Genomic DNA, 27,283 nt, shown 5'->3' with positions numbered 1-27,283 from the left:
CCCTTCCTGGCTCGCTCCTCCACCTGGAGACACTCCAGGTTCAGGCCCCTTCCCAGCTGTGTCCTGGTCCACAGCCGGCCAACTGCCCCCATGAAGGGCCAAGCCTTGAAGGACCATCTCCACCTGCTCCCTTCACTTCTACCATTACCCCCGGGCTCTGGCTGCCCTTAGGGACCAGGCCCACCAGGCTCCAATGGGACTTGACTCCTGGTTCTGGCTGCTCTCAGGGACCAGGCTCTACTCGCAGGCTCCAACTGGAGTTCTGCCCTCTGGTTTTCAGCAACATTTGCAGTCCTGCCTCCTGGTTTTCAGCAACATTTGGGACTCTCTTCTGGAAACTCTTGGCTCTGGGCTTTAGTGAACTGCACTGCCCAGCTCTTCTCTGGACTCTAAGGAGGCCCTTTTCTGGGTCTTTCTGGCCCTTCCTATGTTTCCAAATGTGGGCTTTTCTTTGGCTTCCTCCCTGCTAACACACAAGCTTCACAACACTTCTACATAAGAGGCTCCCAAATCCACCCTGGTCAGATTTTCCCCAAGCCTCATTCCGTATTTCCAAACTCGCAGCTTGCAGTGATGTCTCCGAGTAACTCCGAGTCAGGTCTGAAATACAGTTTGCCATCTTCCACACTTGCTTCTCCTCCCGATTTTCAGCCAATCTAACTTTCTGGCCTCAACCTCAGATATGCATGTGCATATTTTATCTATGCAGAAAGAGTACAGGCATCAGGCCTGCTTTCATTCCTGGGCTCCTAGCTCCTCCTGAGGGTGTTGTGTGAGGTACCTGTGCACTTTCCAAATACTAAGTGAATATACATTCTTTGAGAACACTTACTTGATAATTTTGTAGCACTGCCAGATAATGTAGACAAAGTGAGAACTAAGAAGGTGTGTGGAAGCTGCCTTGCCCAGACCTCACTCACCCAGCCGCTCCAGGCTGTGCAAGGTGTCGGTGCACAGGCAGGCGCAGGCTGCACCCCCACAGCTGGGCCTCAAGAGCTGAACACAAATCATGAAGCAGCTGTGTTTGTTCCTAAATCTGTTTATGCCGGTGTGCTTGTTACACGTTACTTAAACCAATAAAATACGACTCCAAAGAGGGAGCAATTGATTCTATGAAAACTACATTGGATGCTTTTTAAAGACTTGATATGGGTTAAATTGTTTTTCATTTTTATCTTTTTTAAATTGTCATCAAATTAGGTATGGTCAAAAAAAATGATAAAATGTTTGAGGAAATAATTTTTAAAGGTTTCAAATGTAACTTATCTTGTTACTCTTGTGTTGCCTGCTCTCATCTAGAAGGTTCAAAGCTGTGGCAGGCCTGCAATGGCTGTGGTTAGAGGAAAGAGGCCACACCCACAGCCAGCAGAACATGCTCAGCAGCAGCCTGGCCCTGCATGGAAGAGGCATGAACACTCTCGGGAGAGGTGGATGTACACTTATGCTTCCCAGCTCCGACCTCTTTGATTAACTGAACGTCAGATAAAAGGGTTTCTACTGTGCAGGAAACAGTAAACACTCTGGACCCTGCTGGGGCAGACGGTGACTGTGACCCAGTGACACCACTCTCCAACAGGCAGCGTGGTCTGCAGTAGGAGACCTCTGGGGCAGCCCTAACCCAGCACGGGTGAGTTTCCATTGTAACTCTATGTCCAGCAGAAATAAACTGTGGAAAACTGGGAGATGGTACAAGAAAGCAAGGACACAAACTAATAAATGAAAGGCCTACAGGAAAGGCTGAAATAGGCCTGGGAAAGGAAAGGCCAGGCTAGAACTTAAGAACAGCTTTCGAGGCTAGGAGCAAGGACAGCAGCTGCCCCATCCATGCCGGGAGAGAGCAGACAGACTCAGCCGGAAAGCAATTCCCCAACTAAAGTGTCTTTTGAAAGGGAGATCTCAGAGTTTCCCTCCCTGGAATGCTTTAATCCTTCATGGAACACAGCAGAAATTCCATAATCCTGCGACCCAGGAAACAGGGAGGGAATGGCACCCTCCAGCACATAGAAGCATTTAGAGGAATAAGCAGCTACACAGAGATGGCAGAATCCGTGCCTCAAAAAGGCCAAGATCTCTAAGAAATAAAGTTGTATGCAGATTTACCCATGGGCAGGCTGAAATGCATATGCCAAGACACAGTTCTGGAAGCTTGTCTGCTGGAAGGTCCACATTCAGGTATGTTTCATAGTCAGCAGAACTAGATTTTCAGAAATTTAAAACTCTTAATGAAAAAATGCAAAGCTGCATGTCTCACACTACTACCTAAAGTAGCAGTTCTCAAGCAGGACGATTCCGCTGGGAGGAGGGATGCTGATGGCACCAGAGGGTAGGAGACAGGGGTGACACTCAACATCGCAGCTGTGGAGGACAGCCTCCCCACAAAGGCTCCTTGGGGCCACACCAGAGGGTAGAAAGCAGGAGTGACACTCAGCATCGAAGGCACCGAGGACGGCTTCCCCACAGAGCTCTTTGGGGCCACACTAGAGGGTAGAAAGCAGGGTGACACTTAGCATCACAGGCACTGAGGTCCGCCTCCCCACGAGGGCTCTTTGGGGCCTTATCAGAGGGTAGGAGGCAGGGGTGAGGCTCAGCATCACAGGCGCCAAGGACGGCTTCCCACAGGGCTCTTTGGGACCTCATAGGAGGGTGGGAGGCAGGGGTGAGGCTCAGCATCGCAGGCATGGAGGACGGCTTCCCTACAAGGGCTCTTTGGGACCTCACTGGAGGGTGGGAGGCAGGGGTGAGGCTTGGCATTACAGGCGCCAAAGACGGCTTCCCCAAAAGGGCTCTTTGGGACCTCATTGGAGGGTGGGAGGCAGGGGCAAGGCTCAGCATCGCAGGCACTGAGGACGGCCTTCCCACAACTGTTCCTTGGGGCCACACCAGAGGGTAGGAGGCAGGGGTGACACTCAGCATCGCAGGCGCTGACAACGGCCTCCTCCCCATAAGGGCTCCTTGGGGCCAGAGCATCCATAGTACTGCGGGGAAAAGGCCTGACACAAAGGATCAAGTATTTGTGTTTTCAACATAGCTCAGGGAGTCTTCACACAGAGATACCCATCTGCCTTTATGTGCAAAGTTGGGGACTTGCAACGGATGAACCTTCACAAGACACAACACATGGACCTAACAATTCTAGTTGCTCCAGGAGACAGAAAAGAAGATTTGGAGATGCACCAAAATTCTGTGAGTTCTTGACTAAAAAATCACCAAGTCCACTGTGTTCCAGCATCAGCAGTCCTGGGAAGGCCCAGACCCACCTCACCCCCAGCAGGACCCAGACAAGGCTTTAAACTTCAGACGTCCCTTTTCATAACATTGGCTATTTCATATGGTTAATAAATCATCCAATAAAATGACACGTGTAAGCTTAGTTATAAACTTGACACATTAACACTATTAATAATTAGTATATGTCTGGGTTAATCAACTTTAAAATGCTACAGAGAAATCATTGGTACTAAGAGTTGTAAGAATGACTTTTTAAAATTTATGTACCTCAATTTTTTATACTGTTACTTTTTACATTTTAAAAAATGTATATTCTAAAACACTTTTGCTATTTTTAAATGTACCCAACATATATCTACAAACATATAAGGAATTTAAAAAAATATATCAGGGTAGAAGGAATTAAAACTCCTAACTTAAAACAAAATAGATGGGAAAAAAAACAAAGTAGAGAGTTCTCACAGATTCCTTAAGGAATATATAGTAATAAAGCTCAAAAAGTATATTAAAACCTTTTTAACTGTAAAATGTTTTAATTATCAACTAACAAGAAAATACTAAATCGTGACTAGCAGATTCCCGAATCTGTTCAGCACCTGAACTCTACCCTGGATCTGCTGAGGAACAGATCAATTCTGTTAAGAGTTGACCTTGAAATTTAAAACACACACAGACACACACACTCACAGAGCTTTAAAGATTTAGAGTTTCTGAATAAAACAAAATAAAAATAACATTTCAGCACCTGTGAGTTCTCTTGACTCTAATTTGTGTTTTAGTTTGGATGGTTCATAAAATGTACATAGACACCTTAACTGTGCTTTATTGTTATATACTGCGACTGTTAATCTCTATTAACCACATTCTATAGCTAAATTCTAATACTAATCATGGTGGCATCATTAGGACATTGTTCTAGGTGGTGCTTTTTTACTAAAAAAATGGGGGATAGGTAATAAATAATTATGTAATCTAAAGCAAAAGTTATATGAGTCTGGTAACATTATCATCTACCACAGAAAATATTTTTAATAGTTCCAGGAAACTTCACATAAAACACTAAATAAAACTCTAAGTTCAGTATATGAGTTAGATATGTTTCCAAAAGAAAAGCACACAGTTGGCTGGGAGTGCCTGGATCTTCTCTAGCAAAAGACTCGTGGAATCCATGCTTTTGCTGCCACATGATGAGGCACACGCAAACTGGAATGCAGTCTTCCAACCTGCAGAACAAAACGCTATGGGACACCACATCACCAGATTCTCACACTGGGGAATCCTCATGTTACTCTCCTCTTCAGCAGCTTTCCCAAAACAAAACACGTCAATCAAATGAACTGGATGAAATATATGCAATCGAAAGGAAAACAAGAGCCAACCCTTATAGGGTCTCACACTAGGAACACTCCATAAATCTTACACTGAATTCATTCACCCTTGAACACAATCTGCTGATAAAAGGTAAATAATCAGGTGGAAATCACTCAAGCACTTTTCCTCCCCCAACAGACGTTGAAGTCTTTGCCTTGGCATTTATGGAGTGCTCTAACTTTTAAGCGTTTGCTGTCACCAATGCAGGCCAGCAGGACCCTGAAAAAGCAGAGGTCCCACAAGCTCCTCCCTCGATGCGTGGTTACCTGCAGTGGAGGAAGGAAGAGCGGCTGCAAATTCGTGGGAAAGGGTTATGTAGAATAATACAAGTCCATGTAACATATGTAATTATGAGTTTTCATTTTCTTCAAACTGGCTTTATTATTATTATTAATTATTCCTTCAGCACCTAGTGGTGCTGGGTGTCACTCCCTACCTCCGAAAGGCTCACAGCATCCCTGGAAAAGCAAACAAGGCGAATGCTGGTCTACATTCAGCGCTAATAAGGAGCAAGTGGGAAGAATCCAGAGCATCCCCGCCTCCCTCGTCACTCCTCACTGATGTGAAAACGTGAGTACAGCGCACATGGGAAAGCCACTGGCTCCCAGAGCCTGGCCCGCTGTAGCAGGATCACTTGGGACTGAGATCCTGCGGCCTGAGTTGGGGCCAGGGAAACCCCGCAGGCAGGACTGCAGGAAGCAGCCATTTCTGCACACAGGTAACACCAAATTGGGGGTAAACCAAGATGGCTGGATCGGCCTGTGGCCTGTTTGCCCACAGGTATTAACAGTTCAATAGTCATGATGGCGGCAGCTAAACAGCCTACCACAGGACACAGCTGGGGTCTGGATGTGGGCCGGTGGAAGACACGTGTATTGAGGTGTGTGGTCAGGGCCGGCCTGCTTCCCCAGGCCTGCAATGATAGAGGTAGCCCCCCAGGAAATACCACAGGCAGCCCCCAGCCAGCAAGCTGCCCCAAGAAGCAGCATGTCCCCGAAAATCAGAAGCAGCCAAGCTGACCCCCACCTCATCTGAAAGAGCTGGGTGCCAGGGAGAGGGCACCTACCCAGTCTCCTAATCTTAAAGTACATTAAGAACAACACCAAGAAAAAGAAACACAATTGCCCTGACCTGGAAAAGTGAAATTTAAAACAAGAAACATACAGGTTCTAATTAAAAGGCAGACAGACCGGGCGTGGTGGTTCACGCCTATAATCCCAGCATTTTGGGAGGCAGAGGTGGGTGGATCACTCGAGGTCAGGATTTCGAGACCAGCCTGGCCAACATGGTGAAATTCCACCTCTACTAAAAATATGAAAATTAGCCTTGCATGGTAGCATGCGCCTGTAGTCCCAACTACTCAGGAGGCTACGGCAGGAGAATTGCTTGACCTGGGAGGTGGAGGTTGCAGTGAGCCAAGATCGTGCCACTGTACTCCAGCCTGGGTAATAGACCGAGACTCTATCTCAAAAAAAAAATTTTTAATAAAATAAAAATAAGATAAAAGGCAGACAAAAGGAGATTTCCTCTGATCTTAAAAACAGAAGTATTTGTTTCACAGTCTAGATAATTGAAGTTCTGCAAAGAAATCACCTAGGGCCCTGCTCTCCCTCACAACAGGCTGGGACAGAGGGAAGGAGGACAGGACGAGAGCCCCCTGTCAGGAGGACGGCCTGCTCAGTGCGGGCTCCTTTCTCTCCAGGTAAGACCCCAGCATCTCCACAGGAACACCCATCTCCCTTCCCCGCAATCCACTCCAGCTGCTCACAGCCAGTCAAGGGGGCCGCTCTTCTGGTAGGAGCACACGGCTTTAGGGAGAGCCTGAACTCCCATGTTCCAGGTGTGGCTTGTGAGGGAGCATAGAGGAAGAACACACGTCCCGAGAAGGAGGAGGCGCAGGAGGACAAGAGAGGCAGATGCCCATCAGTGGTGCTGAGCGCAGGACTTGGCTGAGGCCTCCTGGGGAGGGGCAGAGGCAAACATGCTGCTGCTTCTAGGCTGCTAGGGAGGACACACACTCGGAAGGGCTGCAAGGCATGACTCGCCGAGGAGCAGTCAGGTGGATGCCCCGCCTCCCACATGGCACACACTGAAAACATGCAACACGCACACAACACATTAGTCTATACAACACATATGCAATACACACAACTCACAACACATGTGCATATAGCACACTCATACAACACAAATACAGACACAACTTACATACAACACAACATGCATGTACAATGCACTCATATAACACAAGCCTCATAAGAGAACACAGGCAACTCACAACACAACATACACATATAACACACTCATACAATACACTCATACAACACAACACTCATATACCAAATAGATACAACTCACATATGACACGACATACACGTACAACACACTCATACAACACACATGCAATACATGCAACTCACAACATATATAATACACTCATACAACACAACACTCATATACCAAATAGAACTCACATACGACATGACATACACATGCAACACACTCATACAATACACATGCAATACATGCAATTCACAACACAACATATACGTATAACACACTCATACAACACAATACCCATACAACACACACAATACATGCAACTCACATACAACGCAACATGCACGTACAACACACTCATACAACATCTAGGATATTTGAAGAGGGCATAGTCTCAAAAACATGCATTATATTCACAGCTGTGATTTGCATGATATTTGCTTTCATGGCTTCCAGAACAGCAGAACAGATCAATCATAAATATGTAAAAGTGATCTGAAGACAGAATTAACATTCCACATTTCAGCTTAAACTAGTCATGTGATTTCCAGTAAGTGGGAAACATTCACGCCAATTTTTATAAGAAAGTTCAATGTAAACACAGTACAGAACACAATTTTGTTCTGGAATTTATTTAATATGACAATTTTAATTGTCTTTATAGATTCCTGATATTGAAGGCTCATCTTTATTAATGATTTTTTCTGACTGAGGAAACGGAAAGTTGTCACTGCCTAACAGCAATACTCAAAACAGCCTGTATAAAAGGAAAACAGTGTATCTATGCACATATGCACACACACATGTACACATGATACACACGCACATACACATTTGCACATGTGCACGCATACACACGTGTACAGGCATGCATGCACACACATACACATGTGTATCATCTCAGGTATGTGGATTCAAAATTCTGATGCAAACTAGAATAAGCACAAAACAGGTTAGGGTGTCAACAAGTGAGAAGATGAATGTTCTGGAATGTTCCAAAGACAGTATCAGAGGAGGGCTGCACATCACAGAAAAATCCTACCCATTTTAAAAGGGACCATTCTTGCCAACACTGGCATGGATTAAGATTATTTCATTTACATAAGGAACAGAAGATATAATACTTTGGTTCTAATGAGATTCTCTAATCATTAGATTATTTTCATAGTTATAAGTAATCACTAAATAACTTCCTTTCAAAGGTCTAAAACTAAAAATAAGATACCAAAAGAAAGTCACAGTCCTGACAGCTCTATCATGCAAATCACAGCTGTGAATATAAAGCATGTTTTTGAGACTATGCCCTCTTCAAATATCCTTCATGGAATTCTATACCAGTAATGGCTGGTAGTTTAGTTAATTGTTATACCAGGTAGAAAAGTGTATTATTTAGGATATATGAAGTAATCATGTAAAGAGAAATGAACTCATACTGAAACCAGGTCTCATTTCAAAACTGTTTCCTACCTTGAATTTGCTCAATTGACTTCATAAGGTGGGCCTCACCGAGAGAAAGCAGAGCTGGGATCTCCCCCGAGACCGCTTGAGGAAGAGCTGGGTGGGCACCAAGCCCCTCAGATCGAGGGCTCAGCCATGGCACTGTGACCCCATCACTGCAGCTCCCTGAGCATGTGTCCCTGTGTGTCATGCAAAACCCTGCCATGCAGGTGACACACGCCACACACCTGACAGGCTAAGCACATGCAGAGCGATCAGTAAGTGGTAACTAGAAAAGGCTATGGCCCTCCATCATGGATGGAGAAAACAGGCCACAGACACACACACGCCAGTGTGAAACATCGGACAGGGAAAACAAGCCACAGATACACACATGCCGGTGTGGAACATTAGACGGGGGAAACAGGCCACAGACGCACACACACCGGTGTGGAACATCAGAGGGGGGGAAACAGGCCACAGACACATGCACGTTAGTGTGGAAAATCGGATGGAGGAAAACAGGCCACAGATGCACACACACCGGTGTGGAACATTGGACGGGTAAAACAGGCCACAGACGCACACACGCCAGTGTGGAACTTTAGACAGGGGAAACAGGCCAGACACACACATACCGGTGTGGAACATCGAATGGGGGAAAACAGGCCACAGATGTACGCACGCCGGTGTGGAACATCAGACATGAAAGTCCCGGCCAGGCACCATCCACTCCCACTAGGGACTCCTGTTCCTGGGGAGCCTTAGATGAGCTGGTTCACGTCCATTAAATGTGACCCCAATCCCTGCAATCACTGGAGGTCACCATTAAACCGAAGAGCACTTAACTTGGAATACAAGCACTCTGCATTAAAGCACTAAAGATGGACTGGAGGCCACTTAGAAACCATCACAATCATTCTTGTTAGTGACAGCGAAGCTTCAAGAGTGGTCACTTTTCCTGCAGAAATGCCACAGAGGTGATTCCTGGAACTCATTCAGAATATTTCTTTTCCAGAAACCACACAACCAATAATTTAGTAGTGCTGTCTCTTGCCCAGGAAGATTAAGATTTCTGATGAAACTAAACCATCTCCAGCCTCCTGATTCTAAAAGATGTTCTACAGAAAAGCTGATAAAACGAAACCATCTCCACCTCTGGATTCTAGAAGATGCTTTCCAGAAAAGCTGATGAAACTAAACCATCTTTAGCCTCCTGATTCTAGAAGATGCTATCCAGAAAAGTGAACTCAAAGGGGCTGCATATCTTTTGTCATCCATGATATAAATAAAAAAGTGTTAAATGTACAGAAAATGTAATAATTATACAGCAAATACCCATGTATCTACCCCTTGGATCACAGATAAGATTTTAAATGTAAAGTTCTAAAGGTTCCCAGCTAAGGAAATGTGCAGCGTAAGCCTCCACCTGGTTAGAAGCAAGGGGAATGGAATGAGTTTTTCCCAGACTTGCTGCTCAGAAGGAAGGGGCTGCTGCAGCTCATCTACCCTGCCCCGGAGCACCGAGGATGGCTGTGGAGCTCCTGCCACCCACCACAGAAGCGAGGCTGGATCCCCAATCCTGGTGTTAAGAGTGAGCCAGCCTTTAGAGGTCATGTGGTCTATACTTGAATAAAAAATGTTCCAGGAAACCAAGGATTCCAAAGCCTGTGATGAATTCCTATTTGAAACCTACTCTCCTCATTTGTACAGAGAAGACAATGCTGTCTCCTGGGAAAGCATCTCAGAAGCACAGAAAAAAGGATCCAGATGAGAGCAGCCGAAAACTACAAGGCACCCTGCAATTATAAGACTTTTTCTATATCTTTGTTTCAATATTCTATATTCAATATTCTAAATATTGCTCTCCATCCCATATCATCTTTCAGGAGCAAATCATAACAATCAAAACTGTCAGCAGAATCCCTACTAGCTCAGTTGCCCATGTCCTGCTTCTCCCTGCATGAAAATTCCTGCAGAATGATGGGGCCATCCAAGAATGGCTCTCTGCCATCATCTGCTCATACTCCTTCCCGGGGGGAGCTATTCCTGTACTCATGGTAAACCTGTATAACACCACCAGAAAGTCCTTGTTATACACTTCCCAGAAGGGCTGATTGTATCCAGAATCCTAATTGTGTTGAACACTAAACCTAACAAATCATCAAGAAACCAAGGAAATGCAAGGCCATCTCCTACCCCGGGTGCATGGCTACTAGGGGAGAAATAGAAAATAAGGTATGAAAGGAAACTTTTAAGATATTCAAACCATCTCTGGATGATTCCAGGAACCCATCACAGATCACTGCTGTTCCTAATAGAAAAGAAGTTCTAATAGGAAAGAAGTTCTAAAATACCAACAGGCATGATTGAGTCCCTCACTTGTATGAAATCAAAATAATAATCCATCACTATCAACAAAAGGACAAAAGAAAAATTCTACTTCCTTTTAATATTAATTTGTGTATAAGTAACTGAGAGAAAATCTTAATATCTGAACTGCAATATCAACAGAAAATAACCCCAAGCACCCCAATTAAAAGACATAGACTGAGTGGTTTTAAAAAAAGAAAAAGCAACTGTATGCTGCCTACAAAAAACTCACTTCAGCTGTAAAGAGACACATGGACTAAACATGAAGGGATAGAAAAACATGTTCCACATAAATGGAAATCAAAAGTGAGCAAGAGTAGCTACATTTATTTCAGATAAATCACAACTTAAGTAAAAAACTGTAAAAAGGGGGGGAAGGTAACTATATAATGATAAAGTGGTCAACTCAGTAAGAGAATATAGTAATTACGAACGTATGGGCACCCGATACCAAAGTACCCAGATATATGAAGCAAATATTATTAGATCTGAATAGAGAGGACAGGCACAGTGTCTCGTGCCAGCAATCCCAGCACTTTGGGAGGCGGAGGCGGGTAGATCACCTGAGGTCAGGAGTTCAAGACCAGCCTAACCAACACGGTGAAACCCTGTCTCTACTAAATACAAAAAATTAACCGGGCGTGGTGGCATATGCCTGCAATCCCAGCTACTTGGGAGGCTGAGGCAGGAGAATCACTTCAACTCAGGAGGTTGAGGTTGCAGTGAGCCGAGATTGCACCACTGCATTCCAGGCTGGGCAACAAGAGCGAAACTTCGTCTCTAAATAAATAAAGTGAGAGAGACTCCAACACAACAACAGCAGGAACTTCAAAACCCCACTCTCAGCAATGGAGATCATCTAGACAGAAAATATCAACAAGGCATTGAATTTAAAGTGCACTGTAGACCAAATGGACCTAGGACACATTTACAAAACACTTCATCCAACAGATACAAAATGCATATTCTTCTCAGCACATGGAACATTCTCTAGGATCAACCACATGCTGGGCTACAAAATAAGTCTCAATACATTTTTTAAAATTGAGATTATACCAAGGATATTCACAGACTACAACAGATTAAAGCTGTAAATCAACAACAAGGAGAAATTTCAAAACTTTATAAATACATAGAAATTAAACAACATGCCCTTGAATAGCCAATGGGTCAATAAAGAAATTAAGATGGAAATTTAAAAATTTCTAGAAACAAATGAAAACAAACACAACATAACCAAACCTATGGTATACAGCAAAAGCAATATTAACAGGAAAGTTTATAGCACAATAAACTCCTACATTAAAACAATAGAAACATTTAAAATAAACAACCTAACAACGAACTACAATGAGCTAGAAGAGCAAGAAAAGAACAAATCAAATCCAAAAGTAGTAGAAGAAAAGAAATAATAAAGATAAAACAGGAACTAAATAAAATTGAAACTAAAAAATACAAATGATAAAGGAAACAAAAGTTGGTTTTTTGAAAAGATAAATAAAATAGACAAACCATTAGGTACACTAAGGAAAAAAGAAATCCCAAATAAATAAAATTAGAAACAAAAAAGGAGAATTACAACTGATACCACAGAAATACAGGGTTCATTAGAGACTATTACGAACAACTATATGCCAACAGATTGGAAAACCTAGAGGAAATGAATAAATTCCTGGACACCTATGACCTACCAAGACGGAACCAAGAAGAAACAGAAATCCTAAACAGACCAACAATGAGTAACGTGTGACCGAGTAATAATAAAAAGTCTCCCAACAAAGAAAACCCCAGGACTAGATGGCTTCACAGCTGAATTCTACAAATTTTTATTTCGATTCTTCTCAACTTATTCCAAAAATATTGAAGAGAAAGGAATTCTGCCAAGTTCATTCTTCAGGGCCAGCATTATCCTGATACCAAAATAAGACAAGAGCACAATAAAAAGAGGTCAATAAAACTATAGGTCGGCCGGGCGCGGTGGCTCAAGCCTGTAATCCCAGCACTTTGGGAGGCCGAGGCGGGTGGATCACGAGGTCAAGAGATCGAGACCATTCTGGTCAACATGGTGAAACCCCATCTCTACTAAAAATACAAAAAATTAGCTGGGCATTGTGGCGCGTGCCTGTAATCCCAGCTACTCGGGAGGCTGAGGCAGGAGAATTGCCTGAACCCAGGAGGCGGAGGTAGCGGTGAGCCGAGATTGTGCCATTGCACTCCAGCCTGGGTAAGGAGAGCGAAACTCCGTCTCAAAAAAAAAAAACTATAGGTCAATATCCCTGATGAACACAGATGCAAAAATCCTCAACAAAATGCTGGCAAACTGAACTCAACAGCAAATCAAAAAGATTACACACCATGATCAAGTGGGATTTATCCCAGGATGCAAGGATGGCTCAACAAACACAAATCAATAAACATGCTACATCACATCAACAGAATTATGAACAGAAACCATACGATCATTTCAAGAGATACAGAAAAAGGATTTGATAAAATTCAATGTTGCTTCATGATAAAAACTCTCAAACTAGGCACTGAAGGAAACATACCTCAACACAATAAGGCCATATGTGACAAACCCACAGCTAACATAATACTGAATGGGGAAGAGCTAAAAGCTTTTTCTCTGAGATCCATAACAAGACAAGGATGCCCACACTCCTCTTCAACATAGTACTGAGAGTCCTAGTCGGACCAAACAGGCAAGGAAAGAAATCAAGGGCATTCAAAGTGGAAAGGAGGAACTCTAATTGTCTGTTTGCAAGCAATAGGCTCTTATATATTTAAAAAAAAAAAAAAGACGTCAGCAAAAAACTCTTCAAACTAATAAATTCAGTAAAATGGCAGACTACAAAATCAACATATAAAAATCAGTAGCATTTGTAGAGACCAACAATGAACCCGCGGAAAAAGCAATCAAGAAAGCAATCCCATTTAGCTACAAAAATATAAAATAAAAATAAAAATACCTTGGAAGAAATCTAACTAAGATGGTGAAAGATCTCTACAAGGAAAATTATATTCTACCCTTGAGGGTAGAATAGTGGATTCTAGAGACAGGGAAGGGTGGCGGGAGGGGAGAAAGGGAGAGGTTGGCAAATGGATATGAAATCACATCTAGATAGGAGAATAAGGTTTAGTGTTCTATAGCCTCGTAGAGTGAGTATAGTTTACGGTTTAGTGTATATTTTCAGGCAGCTAGAAGAGAGGATTTTGAATATTCCCAGCATTAAGAAATGACAAATCTTTAGATGAGGGACATGCTAATTACCCTGATTTGCTAACTGCACATGATAAACATACATTGAAATATAATACTGTATCCCATAGATACGTACTATAATGTGTCCATTAAAAATAATAATTGTTAAAAATCCAAGTGCTATTTCTCATTTGTCCTATGTCAGTGTTGTGGGCCACTGGTGGAGCCCTAGCCATTTGCAAATAAGACTATAGTCACTTGAGCTAAAAGCAAATGAATCACCATAAAAACTACCACTGGCACCAAGTCTTATTTCCAGAATTTCCTGCCCACAGCACTGCCATAGTCACTGTGGGCACAAAAGACACACTAGCAACCAAGTTTCAACCCCAGCACAGTTGATGCCTTCATTTCTCTAGTTTGGAACAGATGTGTATTCAAAACTTACATTTACTCCAACTGCTCCCTTGCTTAAATAGCTCCTTAAGGATGACTTCCTGTTACTAATCCCAACAGCTCCGGTGCACCACTATATTCTCCAAAGTAAATAAAAAGAGAAAATGTGTTGAAAGCCTGATAATGTTTCCTTAAGATTCCAGCATGATGTACTGCTTGAAATGGCTACTCCACCTTGTTCCTTTATGGTACTTTTAAAGTAGCCCCATTTATTATAAATAATTGAAGCCACAATTTCTGCCATACCATTAGGTTCACAAAGGGTGGGGCCACAGGACTTCAAAGTCTGTCTCTGATTTTTTATTTAAAAAAAAAACATTTATGAGAGTAGGTAATGAAAATAAATATTCACACAACTCAGAACAGGGATGGTGAAACTTAAAGCCCCAGCCTGGCACAGGTATCCAGACAGTGAGGGTGAGGACACAGACTCATACGGTCCCCACAATCCCCCAGAAGTGCCACAGACAGGTGGGTGGTCTGAGACAGAGCCAAGCTCCGAATTCCAGGAGCTGTTCTGCTCATGTGCACAAGGATGCCCCACATCACCTGTCCCAGTGCAGAATACGAGGCTGCCCCACATCACCCATCCCAGTGCAGAGCACGAGAATGCCCCACATCACCTGTCCCAGGGCAGAGCACGAGGCTGCCCCACATCACCTGTCCCAGTGCAGAGCACAAGGATGACCCACATAACCCGTCCTGCCACAGAACACAAGGATGCCCCATGTCACAAGCCTCCAATGCAGAGCATGCCCCAAAGGTGCCAGCCCAGCCTCCCCACACACACTGGCTGCCAAGGCACATGCCCTCCAAGAAGGAGGATCCAAGAAGTCACGGCAGAGTGAGGTTCTGCTCTTCATCATCCCCAAGCAGAGGCGAAAGCCCCAGCAGACATTTGGAGAACCCCTACAGGTGGCTCTGGACTCTAGTGGAGGCTCAAAGATGTCCCCAAATATTCCAGGCTCAAATCTAAAACAGGCCACTCTTCTAGATCTGCCCAGACTGGAACCTATATAGGCTGTCCTTCCCAGCTTTCCTCTGGAATAGCATGCTTAAAAGCATATCAACTAAAGAGGGGCCATGAGGAAGGGAGAAGTCTTATCTTTAAAAAGAGAAAGATTTAAAAAAAAAAAAAAAAAAAAAGGCACTGAGGCTCTGAACCCATCTGAGCACAGCGTACCGGCTCAGCATCTGTCATCACTGCATCTGTCAGACATGCATACTCCCCACACCCATACTCCCAGTCCCCACACTCCCGATGCCTGTCTCCTAGTGCCTGTGGTCCCCACACTCACGTTCCCTGCACTGTGCTCCCTGTGCCCATGCTCCCCATGCCTATCTCCCCATGCCCATGCTCCCTGTACCCATGCTCCCCACACTCATGCTCCTGCACTGTGCTCCCCTCACTGTGCTCCCTGTGCCCATGCTCCCCGTGTCCATGCTTCCGGTGCCCATGCTCCCTGTACCCATGCTCCCCACACTCATGCTCCCTGCACTGTGCTCCCTGGGCCCATGCTCCCTCTGCCCATGCTCCCTGTACCCATCTCCCGTACTGTGCTCCCCTCACTGTGTTCCCTCTGCCCATGCTCACTGTACCCGTGCTCCCCGCACTCATGCTCCCCGCATTTTGCTCCCTGGGCCCATGCTCTCTCTGCCCATGTCCACACTCATGTTCTCTGTGCCCATGCTCCCCACACCCATGTTCCCCACACCTGTGCTCCCAGAACTCATGTTCCCTGTGCCCGTGCTCCCCACACCCATGCTCCTCACACCTGTGCTCCCTGCACTGTGCTCCCTGAACCTGTGCTCCCTGTGCCCATGCTCCCCATACTTGTGCTCCCTGTAATGTGCTCCCTATGCCCATGCTCCCTGTAATGTGCTCCCTATGCCCATGCTCCCTGTGTCCTTGCTCCCCATGCCCATGTTCCCTGCATCCATGCTCCCCACATCCTTGCTCCCCATACTGTGCTCCCTGCACCCATGCTCCCTGTGCCTGTGCTCCCCACACGCATGTTCCCTGCACCTATGCTCCCCACACTGGTGCTCCCCACAGTGTGCTCCCTGTGCCCACAACTGCTCCTCGAACTCTCTCCCACTCTCTTCCTCTGTACACGTCTCTTGATAGTCACCGTCACCTCGAATCGCCTGGATAAATGGAGGTAAAGAAAACATCCAGAGTAGCATCTTAGAGGACAGAAGTGGAAGAAGCTATTTATCAAGCAGGACTGTGAGATGAGCGCATCTGATCCACATTAATCCTGACGGTCAGTTTATGAGCCCCTTTAGACAGCTGGGGACACCGAAGCGGGGAGGGACACACTTGCTTACCCCGATGATGCTGACAGCACAGGCCCAACCCCAGTCCCACAGCCACAGGAGGAGGGCTCCTGAGCAGGCAGGCACAGAGGTGCAGCCCAGAGAATGCTTGGGATGCTGGCACAGACTCCTCAGGAAGGAAAGAGAGAAAGGCCCACAGAGACTCAAGCAGCACAGAAGAAGGTCACCCACAAGTTAAAAATAGACATTTGTGCTTTACCATCCCAGAGTGCTAAAAATCCAATCCTCTCATGCACGCAGCCTGACGTGAGCCTGGCCTCCTGCAGCATTCGGCCAAGCCACAGACACACCTGCCCCTCTCCCAACAATAGCAGGCTCTGCAGCTGCACTTCAATGTACTTGGCACCCTTCTCTGAGGATTAAGCTACACTCTGTCAGCGCTGGGTGAGTTTAATCCCAACAAAGCTAACTGTGTCGATCTGCAGTGCAACAACCAACCTGCTTTGGATAATTCTGAATCGCCCAGCAAGGCTTAGTGACACGACTTACTTTTCCGTTTTCATTTCAGGTAAACTGGCCCACACGGTCTAGTTTACCTGCTGATACTTCCTTGGAAAGACCATCAGGGGAGATCCACACCATTTTCATCTTTATAGGGATGTGGATTTCAGTTTGATGAGAAAGGGAATGGGGAAATAAAACAAGGATTCAAAACAGATGCCTGTGTGTTTCCTGGGAGTGACAAAGCCAAGAACTGTGGCTCTGTGTCAGACAAGGGAGCAACAGAGACAAAGCCACAAACTCCTGAGACGGAGGACCTGACGCATGGTGCAGCCACCGTTTGTGGCCATGGAAATTTCAGGGAACACAGACCCTCAGTCACATGGTACAGCCACTGCCTGCGGCCACGGAAATTCCAGGGAACACAGACCCTCAATCACATGGTACAGCTGCTGCCTGCGGCCACGGAAATTTTAGGAAACACAGACCCCAGTCACATGGTACAACCACCACCTATAGCCATGGAAATTCCAGGGAACATAGACCCTCAGTCACATGGTACAGCCACTGCCTGTGGCCACGGAAATTCCAGGAATACAGACTCTCAATCACATGGTACAGCCACAGTCTACGGCCACAGAAATTCCAGGGAACACAGACCCTCAGTCGCATGGTGCAGCCATCATCTATGGCCATGAAAATTCTAGGGAACACAGACTCTCAGTCACATGGTACAGCTACCATCTATGGCCACAGAAATTCCAGGGAACACAGACCCTCAGTCACATGGTGCAGCCACCACATATGACCACGGAAATTCCAGGGAACCACAGATGCTTAGTCACATGGTACAGCCACCACCTATGGCCACAGAAATTCTGGGGAACGTAGACCCCAGTCGCATGGTGCAGCCACAGTCTGCAGCCGTGGAAATCCAGGGAATGCAGACGCCAATCACATGCTACAGCCACCACCTATGGCCATGGAAATTCCAGGGAACACAGACCCTCAGTCACATGGTACAGCCACCACCTACAGCCAAAGAAATTCTGGGGAACACAGACTCAGTTGCATGGTGCAACCACAGCCTGTGGCCACAGAAATTCCAAGGAACACAGACCCCAGTCTCTAAAGTGTTATTTGCTTTATGAACTGCACCACAGTGATTGTGGAAGAGTTTCTCTCTGTGCAGAGCTCAGTATCCAGAAGGGCAGTCAGCCCCAGGAATACCTTCCTCCTCTTCAGAGCTCAGGGCCCAGGGCTAACGCCCTTATTCAGCAACGGTGCCTTTGGGGGGTCCTCCAACACACTGCATGCACCTCCTAGGAGCGGAGGCTACAACAGGGACCCAGAGACCAAGTCCCTCCTCAGACAACAGTGAGCTGGTGGCCTTCCACTCTAAGTTCCAACTGCAATGGAGTAGGTATTCCATGAACACTTGCTAAATGAATGAATAATATAATAAAGTCGTCTGTGCTGACCTTTGCTGGTCTTCTGAGCTGACTGTGGGCTTCAAAGTGTAGTGCTTCAGATGACCTCATTCCTGGAGCAGCCAGCTCTTCCCAAAGCCACGGCCGCTGGAACACAAAGGCCAGGGCTTCTCTCCTGCAGCAACATGCTCAGGACCCTGTGCTGGACATGCTGGGGGTGTCTCCAGCAGAAGAGCCCTAACCCTGACCTTGCAACACCAGTTAACCCCAGGGGAATCACAAGTGCTCAATATCCATTGTGATTTAATATAACAATTTTAGAAGAAGGGCAGAGTGTCACCTCTTTCCTCAAACTGGGAACCATAAATCTCGATACAAGGCCTTAACTGAGGCTCTGTCTTAAATCCTGCTAAAATTACCAGCCAAACACTCAAATTTACAATAGAGTTGAAGGGGAAAAAAAAAAAAAAAACTAAGCCAAACACCCATAAGAAATGGTCAAGTAAACTGTGATACATCAAACCAAAGATTAAACATTAATACTATAAAGTAGCAAGATATTAAAAGAATACAAACTTTATGTACATCATGGCTCAAGCATTCTAAAATTGCATAGAGACAAAGACTAGAATAGAAGGAGGATATGTTTACAGATACATGTGTGTCTTTTAATTTTAATGGCATATTGTTTCTCTAATAAATGTTGTATGATTTGACTAACCGGATAATTCAGCAAAAAAAAAAAAAAATCAATTGTGCCTATGGATAAATATGTAAAGAATCCCTCTCTCTCATGCCAATGAAATTAGTTTGGGTCTGGCCCACAGTATTCAATCTTTTAATTAAGACACAAACACCATGTTCTAAGCTATTAGCAAAAAAAAAATGATTTAAAACCAGGAGCCCAGAAGAAAAGGACCCTATCAATCATAGCATCTCTCCATGCCTCTCTATCCTGGACAGTGTTCTTTCATTCCCCATTTTTCATACCTATTGCACAAAGCACTTAGTAAAGAACTATCTCAATTCATGAGTCGCACAGCACAAAGGGGGGACGTTGCTATCAAACATACCCTGCAGCCCAAAAACAAAGCAGTAACCCCAGTGAAGAAAAACAAGAGACTGCTGGTTATCATTCTAAGTCTCACAATTCAAAATGTTAGCACTTTCCTACTTTGTTGGTTTCAAGAGCTTGTTAAAATTAACTCCCCTACTGCATATGGAAGAAAGAAGCAGGACAGTTGTGCAGGCTCCGAAGAGGTTGTACCCCTTGTTCCATGGCCGACTGCTGTCTTCCCACACCAGCTGGGTTTACCAGTTAGTCTCCCTCAAAGGGCACTGTTTATGATCATCACAAACAAATGGATGCAATTACTTATTTTGAGATGTAACAAGTTTTTGGCCCTCAGCAGGAAGAACAGGGCACTGGCACAAAAGTAGGTAACCTCTGCATGGCACACACACAGAAGAAAGATTAAAGCCTTCAAGGCGGAGCCATTTGGAAAGCTAAGGTGGAAACAGGAAGGACACCAACAGGATAGAGTGGTCAGAAACCCATCACGTCTCCAAAGGGCTCTTTCTACATTACAGAAGACAAAATGCCCCTACTTCCAGGGTAAACACCCATTTGCCAAACTCAGCCAGTGACTGCAAGCAGGAGTTTGCTTTTTTAAGGCGTCTGAGTAATGATGAGAAGAGCGAGAAATGATCTTAATAATGGGACTGACAGGGACCAGGGCTGGTGACTCAGCCGATGTACACAGCATCAAAACCAAGGTTCCTCAACGTGCTCCCTCTGCAGTTCAGAAGAGCGCTACAACTCACCCCATAAATCACTGCTTTAAAAAAATCAGTTCTAAAAAAAGAGACGACCCATTTGAAAGCAGCTGGGAGGAGGAAGACAGAGAGTGACTCACAGCATCCAACCGCTTGTAGCCTCGGAATCATAACAAGAATATAAAACTAGTGGGTCCAGTGTGAGGCAGAACAGAGATGCTGTCACGGCTCTCAGGAGGCTGAGCGGTAAATGCATGGCTCAGGCCCCGCAGCACGCTAATGGCGCATGGAGCAGCCTATGGGCCTGTGCCCTCCATTTGGGTTCACTTTCCTAGCTTCCTGGCTAAATTTGATGTATAGAATTTATTCACCAAGAAAAGAACACTCAAATCAAACTACTGTCATAACTCTGCAGGACTCTTAACATTCCAGTCCACACGCTCCAAAGCCCACACATATCAGTGCTGCCACTGTGCAGGTGACAGTATTCTCAACGCATCCTGCACGTAGCCATCTCATTCATGATACTTGGTTATCTGTGATGACTTTCAGACAGATGCAACAACACCACCGGGCCGTGATGCCTGGCTCCAGCAGGCGGGCAGCTCGGGCAGCATCAGGCCTCACCTTCCTGAACCTACGGACCCTCCCGCCTTCCTCCCAGTTAAGCAAAAGACTGTCTGTGAGGCTGAATGAGACTCAGCTTTCACACATTCATTTTTCAGAGTAAGCTATTTCTTTTCAACAAAAATAATGTGCACAGCATCCTCAGGGCCTTCTCTTAGGCTCTGGAAGGCAGCTCTTGGGTCAGCTCTTGCACAAGTGTGTGTCTTCCTCTGTGTGCGGGGTGAGACCTCCAAGGTATGCACAGGGCTGAAGGCGTAGGGCGTATAACTCCATTCAAGAGCCACACACATTTGTGCCAAGTGCCCTGAAAAAGCCACCCCCAAAACCTACAAACTTCCCATTGGGACATCGCTTTAGGATCCCCCATGCAGGCTGTGTGGGGAGCAGGACTCTGCACATTCATATGTGCTAATAATAACACACGCAGCCAGGTGCGGTGGCTCATGCCTGTAATCCCAACACTTTGGGAGGCCAACGCAGGTGGATCACCTGAGGTCAGGAGTTCAAGACCAGCCTAGCCAACATGGTGAAACTCCATCTCTGCTAAAAATACAAAAAATTTAGCTGGGTGTGGTAGCACATGCCTGTAGTCCCAGCTACTCAGGAGGCTGAGGCAGAAGAATCACTTGAACTCAGGAGGCAGAGGTTGCAGTGAGCAGAGATCATGCCACTGTACTCCAGCCTGGAAAACAGAGCAAGACTTCATCTTAAAAAAAAAAAAAAAAAATTAACCAGGCATGGTGTCAGGTGCCTATAGTCCCAACTACTCAGGAGGCCAGGAAGGCAGAGGTTGCAGTGAACCAAGACCACACAATTGCACTCTAGCCTGGGCAACAAGAGCAAAACTCCATCTCAAATATATACATATATATTATATTAACACACGAACACAGGTCCCTCAACCAACGCAGGGTCCCTCAACCAACACAGGGAGACTCGGCAGGTTCCCGAGCCTTCACCTCCCTCAGCGAGCAGGTTCTCCCCTGCTGAGAAAAGGTTAGGCTGCGCTACTGCGGAGCATAACTGATCACTGAAGGAATCAGCTACATTAATTAGCAGAGCAGAGCATAGAGGACGGAGTCAGTGGGCATGGAACACACTGACAATTACCAAATCCACAGAGTACAAAACCATAGCACCTATTTTTTTAAAATTCTGCCAAAACCAACCATTTTTGCAGGCTATATCATGAGTTCTATCAAAATAATTCAGTGCCTCCCAAACAAATGGGAAAGAGCTCCTTCTGAAGCATGCACTGCCCAAAAAGATCAGCAACCAATCAACAGAGAAACTTACTTCCTAATTTGAATCAACAAATGAATCTTTTAAAAATAACAATAATAGTAAGACGAGGCCAAGCACAGTGACTCATACCTGTAATCCCAGCACTTTGGGAAGCTGAGGTGGGTAGATCACAAGGTGAGTAGTTAGAAACCAAGATGGTGAAATCCCGTCTCTACTAAAAATATAAAAATTAGCCAGGCGTGGTAGTGGGCACCTATAATCCCAGCTACTCAGGAGTCTGAGGCAGGAGAATCACCTGAACCTGGGAGGTAGAGGATGCAGTGAGCTGAGGTTGCACCACTGCACTCCAGCCTGAGCAACAAAGTAAGACTCTGCCTCAAAAATAAAATAAAATAAGACATGAGGCCGGGCACCGTGGCTCACACCTGTAATCCCAACACATTGGGAGGTCGTGGCAGGCAGATCACCTGAGGTGAAGAGTTTGAGACCAGCCTGGCCAACATGGTGAAACCCCATCACTACAAAGGTACAAAAACCAGCCAGGTACTATGGCAGGCGCCTGTAATCCCAACTACCTACTCAGGAGGCTGAGACATGAGAATCACTTGAACCCAGGAGGCTGAGGTTGCAGTGAGTCAAGCTCACACCACTGCACTCCAGCCTGGGAGACAGAATGAGACCCTGTCTCAAAAAATAAAAAATAAATAAGACACGAGTTTGTCTTTATGGGAAAGTTTTCTGTTTCCTCTCCAATTTGCTTGGCAATTCCATTTAAAGTATCGGTTATTAATTAAATAACTTTTAGGCCCTTTAAAGCCACAAAAAATATGCAATTATAAAAAGTAAAATTGTAGGAAAGAGAAAGGAGAAGAAAATATTCTAGGGGAAGGAGTAGTATGAGAAAGCAGCTGCCACAGCCCTCCTGTTCCTTAATCCTTCCCAGAATAGAGCTCCAGATCACCTGGAGGCCTCTTCACCCTCATGGCCTCCCCACCCTCATGGCCTCTCCACCTGCAGGGCCTCTCCACCCACATAGCCTCCCCACCCTCAGGGCCTCCCCACCCACAGGGCCTGCTCACCCACAGGGCCTCCTCACCCAGGGAGTCTCTGCACCCTCACAGCCTCTCCACCTGCAGGTCCTCTCCACCCATGGGGCCTGTCCACTAGCATAGCCTTCCCCTCATGTAGCCTTCCCACCTACACAACCTCCTCACCCAAGGGGCCTCCGCACCCTCACAGCCTCTTCACCCACAGGGCTTCTCCTCCACCTGCACAGCCTCCCCACCTGCACAGCCTCTCCACCCACACAGCCTCCCCATCCACATAGCCTCCCCACCTGCACAGCCTCACTACCTGCACTGCTTCCCAACCTGTGTGGCCTCTTCACCTGCATGGCCTCCTCCCTGGCTCACACTCAAACCCAAGTGTGTAGTGAGACAACACCCCTGGCCTCACACCCCAAATGCACCCCCACATAGATCCAAGGCCGTAGGCTTCCACAAGAGGGCTGCCCAACACTTCTCCCCGCAGAGAGCCCTTGTGTTTTGCTGGCCATGTGCTCTGTGGTGTGAGCTGGCCTCACTTTCCCCTTTGAGGGGCACTAGGTGACACAGGGCAGGGACCAGCAGTGGAAGAAGGATGAAACCCTCAGCCCCGAAGCAGTTAGTGACCTTCGAAGCCCACAAAGCAGAACACCAGCAGTGCATGTAACGGTGCCCCCGGCACAGCAGAATTGCACCAGAATCTAGAAAACTGGACAATGTGTGACCCACTCAGGCTGGTGGCCCATGCAGGAACCTCAGGGGAATGCTCTGCTCTTTCTCCCAATCTATATTATGTGCTTAAAAGAATTTTTTTCCATCCTCCTCTGTATGAAATGAGCACTGGAAATTCCACATATGTTTCTATATTTTCTGATATTTTAATAAAATGATGACAACCAACTTGAAGAATTCTCTCCACTTGAATTTTGATTGAAGATGGGAAAGCAATCCACAGAAATAATTCAGCATTTTTAACAGCTGTTTTCAGCTTTCACTCTGAAAGCAGATATGTTGAGGAATTTTTGAAGTCCAATAACATAAAGAAACAAATTTTTGATCCTTCAATTCGTGGGTTTCTATCAAACAACACTGGAAAACAAGTTGATTCATCTAATTTAAGCCTATAAAACTGTTTTATGTGGTTACGAGACACAGGATTGCAAATGACCTTACAGCACTACCCTCAGAAACTCAACCTGGGCAAACCCACACTTCACAGTAAAGTCAAAGACCACCCAGTGAACAGATGGAGCAGTGGGGCCGGCACGGGCTGGAGGGTGCAGGGATACTGAAGGGAGCCATGAAATAACCCTCTCACACTTTCTTCTTAAATGTGTAGCTCAGGTCTCAGCAAGATTCATACGGAAGGAAAAAACATAATTAGCCTTCCTGCATGCAAACACACACACCCCTTTCTCTGCCTGGTCGCTCAATAAGAAACTCATTAAGCCCTTTTATTAAGAAATCTGTACAGATGCAAATTGTTCATGGGGAATTCGGCTGAGAGCACCTTCATTGAAAGCGGCTATGCCACTGTCTGGGCAGCAAGATGGTATCACTCACCCTCCAAGAGCGACTGACAAGCAAGTGTCATCACCTCAAAAGGCCACAATGCCCAACACAGCGGACACCAGTTCCCAGTGACATCCCAGACTCTGGGAACAAATGTGGGTCCAACTTCTGAGTTGGGGCCCTGCAGGTGGGGGACCCTCAGACTCGCCCTGCCTAGCTTTGGGACACCACACTCTGCTGGCATGGATGGGCACTAACACCTCACATCAGCGTGACGCAGGCAGCACAGAAGTTCTTGTCCTGAGACAGCACGCGAGGTGGGTGCTGCAGGCACGGGTGCACCTGGGCCATGACGCAAGCCAGGAAACCTACCCAAGGCTGACACAATCAGATAACCCGGGTGGGCCTTTCTCCCAAATGATACTCTCCTTATCTTGCCAAACGAGCTGTCCACGCTGCACACTCTATTTACCAGTTTACGTCCGAACCCTGCACACAGCTCTCCTGCCTCCTAGCCATGCCCTCCTCATCCTTCCCTCCTCAGGAGGGTGGCAGCCAAGTCCACAGACTGTGTCATGTTACAGGACACTGACACACCTCGAGGAACCGCACATTTGAAATTGAAAAACAAGAACACTTCCCGTCGCTGGAAGTCTGGAAAGGCAGTTGGCTGCACACCACATCCCCCACTCCCTTCTTGGCCCTGAAAGTGTTAAAAGGGAAAACAAAGTCAACACCAGCTCCTCCCTGCTGGTGAAAATTGGCACGAATGAATTTAGTTTCTGGCTGCCAGCCCTCACAAAACCGTTACCCAAAAAAAGTTCACCATGCTAAACCGCTCCAAATATAAATGCGAGAGGCGCCGGCCCACCCCACTCCACGTTCCATGAGTGGCCTGACCAGGGTGAGCCCGGAGACTGCTAAACAGACCTCAAACATTTCAGATTTGAGAACTTCAGTGGTTTTGGGGAAAAGACCTGGCAAAACCCGATCTGAAACTTATGACAGTTGAGCACATGATTAGGAGCAAACAAGAGGCGTACACAACACTCCGTGAGACCGCGGTGGCCGATCTGCCACAAACCCTCCTACGAAGCCCGGCCGGGGGGGAGGGGGGAGGTCTGCGATTCCACCCAGGCCTCCAGCGCCACACACGCGAACAATGGTGGTGGGATCCCCCGGGCGGCTACAGGACCGCCGCACAGCCTGAGCCGGCAGGGCTCGAACCCAGAGTCAACCGACAAGTTTCGCATTGAAATCAGCCGGGCGTTCCAGGCAGTCCCCGCAGGCGAGGAGGTGGCGCGCACCGCGCTGCTGCACCAAGGACGCGGCGGCTCCAGCGCAGAGCGCACGGGAAGGCCGATCCCGCCGGGCCCGGCCGCTGCATCCTGCGTCCCCGCGGCGCCCAGGCCCTACAGACACCCCCAAGGCGGGGGGTTCGCGGCCCCCCAGACACCCCCAGGACGGGGGGTTCGCGGCCCCACCGACACCCCCAGGGCGGGGGATTCGCGGCCCCACAGACACCCCAGGGCGGGGGTTTCCCGGCCTCACAGACATCCCCAGAGCGGGGGGGGGGGGGGGTCCGCGGCCCCACAGACACCCCCAGAGCGCAGCGCCCAAGCCCCACAGACAGCCCACAGCTTGGGATTCCCGGCCTCACAGACACCCTCAGAGCGGGGGGGGTGTCGCGGCCCCATAAACACCCCAGGGCGGGGGGTTCGCGGCCTCACAGACACCCCCAGGGCGCAGGGAGCTCCCGGCCTCACACACATCCCCAGGGCGGGGAAATCGCGGCCTCACACACATCCCCAGGACCCGGGGTCTGGGGGGCCTGAGGGCGCGCACGGTCCGGGCTGGGGTCTCACCTCACCCTCCGGGCCCGGCACCCGCCCCGCCACAGGCCCCTCGCCCCCCGCCCGCCGCGCGCGGCCCTCCCCGGCGACAGCGCGGCCCGGCCCGGGGCGGGGGCCCGGTTACCTTCCGACAGCTCCAGCTCCAGCTCGGCCAGGCGCGCCCGCACCTCCAGCGGCAGGGCCATGCCCTCCAGGCTGCGGTCCGCCATGCTCCGCGGGCGCCGCGCCCCGCACGGCCTCCTCTTTGTTCGCAGGCGGAGGTCTCGGCGGCCCGCTCCTCGCGCCCGGCGGAACCGCACCGAGGAGCAGGCGGCGGCGCGGGCGCGGGAGGCCGGCGGCGGGCGCGCAGGGACCTCCCTCCCCTCAGCGCCTCTTCAGCGCGGCCCCGCCACAGCTGCCTGGCGCGCCCCCGCGCCCCTCGCGCCCGGCCCGCCCCGCGCGCTCTTGGCCCCCTCAGGCCCTGCGGCCCCGGCCCCGGCCCGGACCCAGCTACTCTCGGCCACTGCCTGGCGGGAGCGTCTCTGCGCGCTCGCGTCGCGGGGGCGCGCAGGAGGAGGCGCGCGCAGGCGGCGCGGGGGGGCGCGCGGGGTCCCGGGCGCGCGGCCGCGTCGGCGCAGCGCGCGCTCCTGGGGGCGCACTCGTGGGGGTGGGGCGTAGGGAGGGCCCGCG

At 47.7% G+C, this 27,283-nt stretch overlaps 1 protein-coding gene across 10 annotated transcripts in view; it reads right to left on the bottom strand.

Annotated features, from left to right (window-relative positions):
• Positions 1 to 26,914, bottom strand: part of DIP2C (DIP2 acetate--CoA ligase C (putative)) — a 387,622-nt gene extending 360,708 nt beyond the window's left edge. For all 10 annotated transcript variants that reach the window (XM_035252738.3, XM_035252740.3, XM_035252739.3 and 7 more), the window contains exon 1: positions 26,739 to 26,914. In XM_035252738.3, coding sequence (XP_035108629.1) covers positions 26,739 to 26,823 — 85 coding nt within the window. In that variant the 5' untranslated portion in view covers positions 26,824 to 26,914. The remainder of the gene's footprint in view (positions 1 to 26,738) is intronic.
• Positions 26,915 to 27,283: the final 369 nt, after the last annotated feature.

This window comes from Callithrix jacchus, chromosome 7, assembly GCF_049354715.1.
Source record: "Callithrix jacchus isolate 240 chromosome 7, calJac240_pri, whole genome shotgun sequence".
Taxonomy (NCBI): domain Eukaryota; kingdom Metazoa; phylum Chordata; class Mammalia; order Primates; family Cebidae; genus Callithrix; species Callithrix jacchus.
This window is presented reverse-complemented; position numbering and strand designations above follow the sequence as displayed.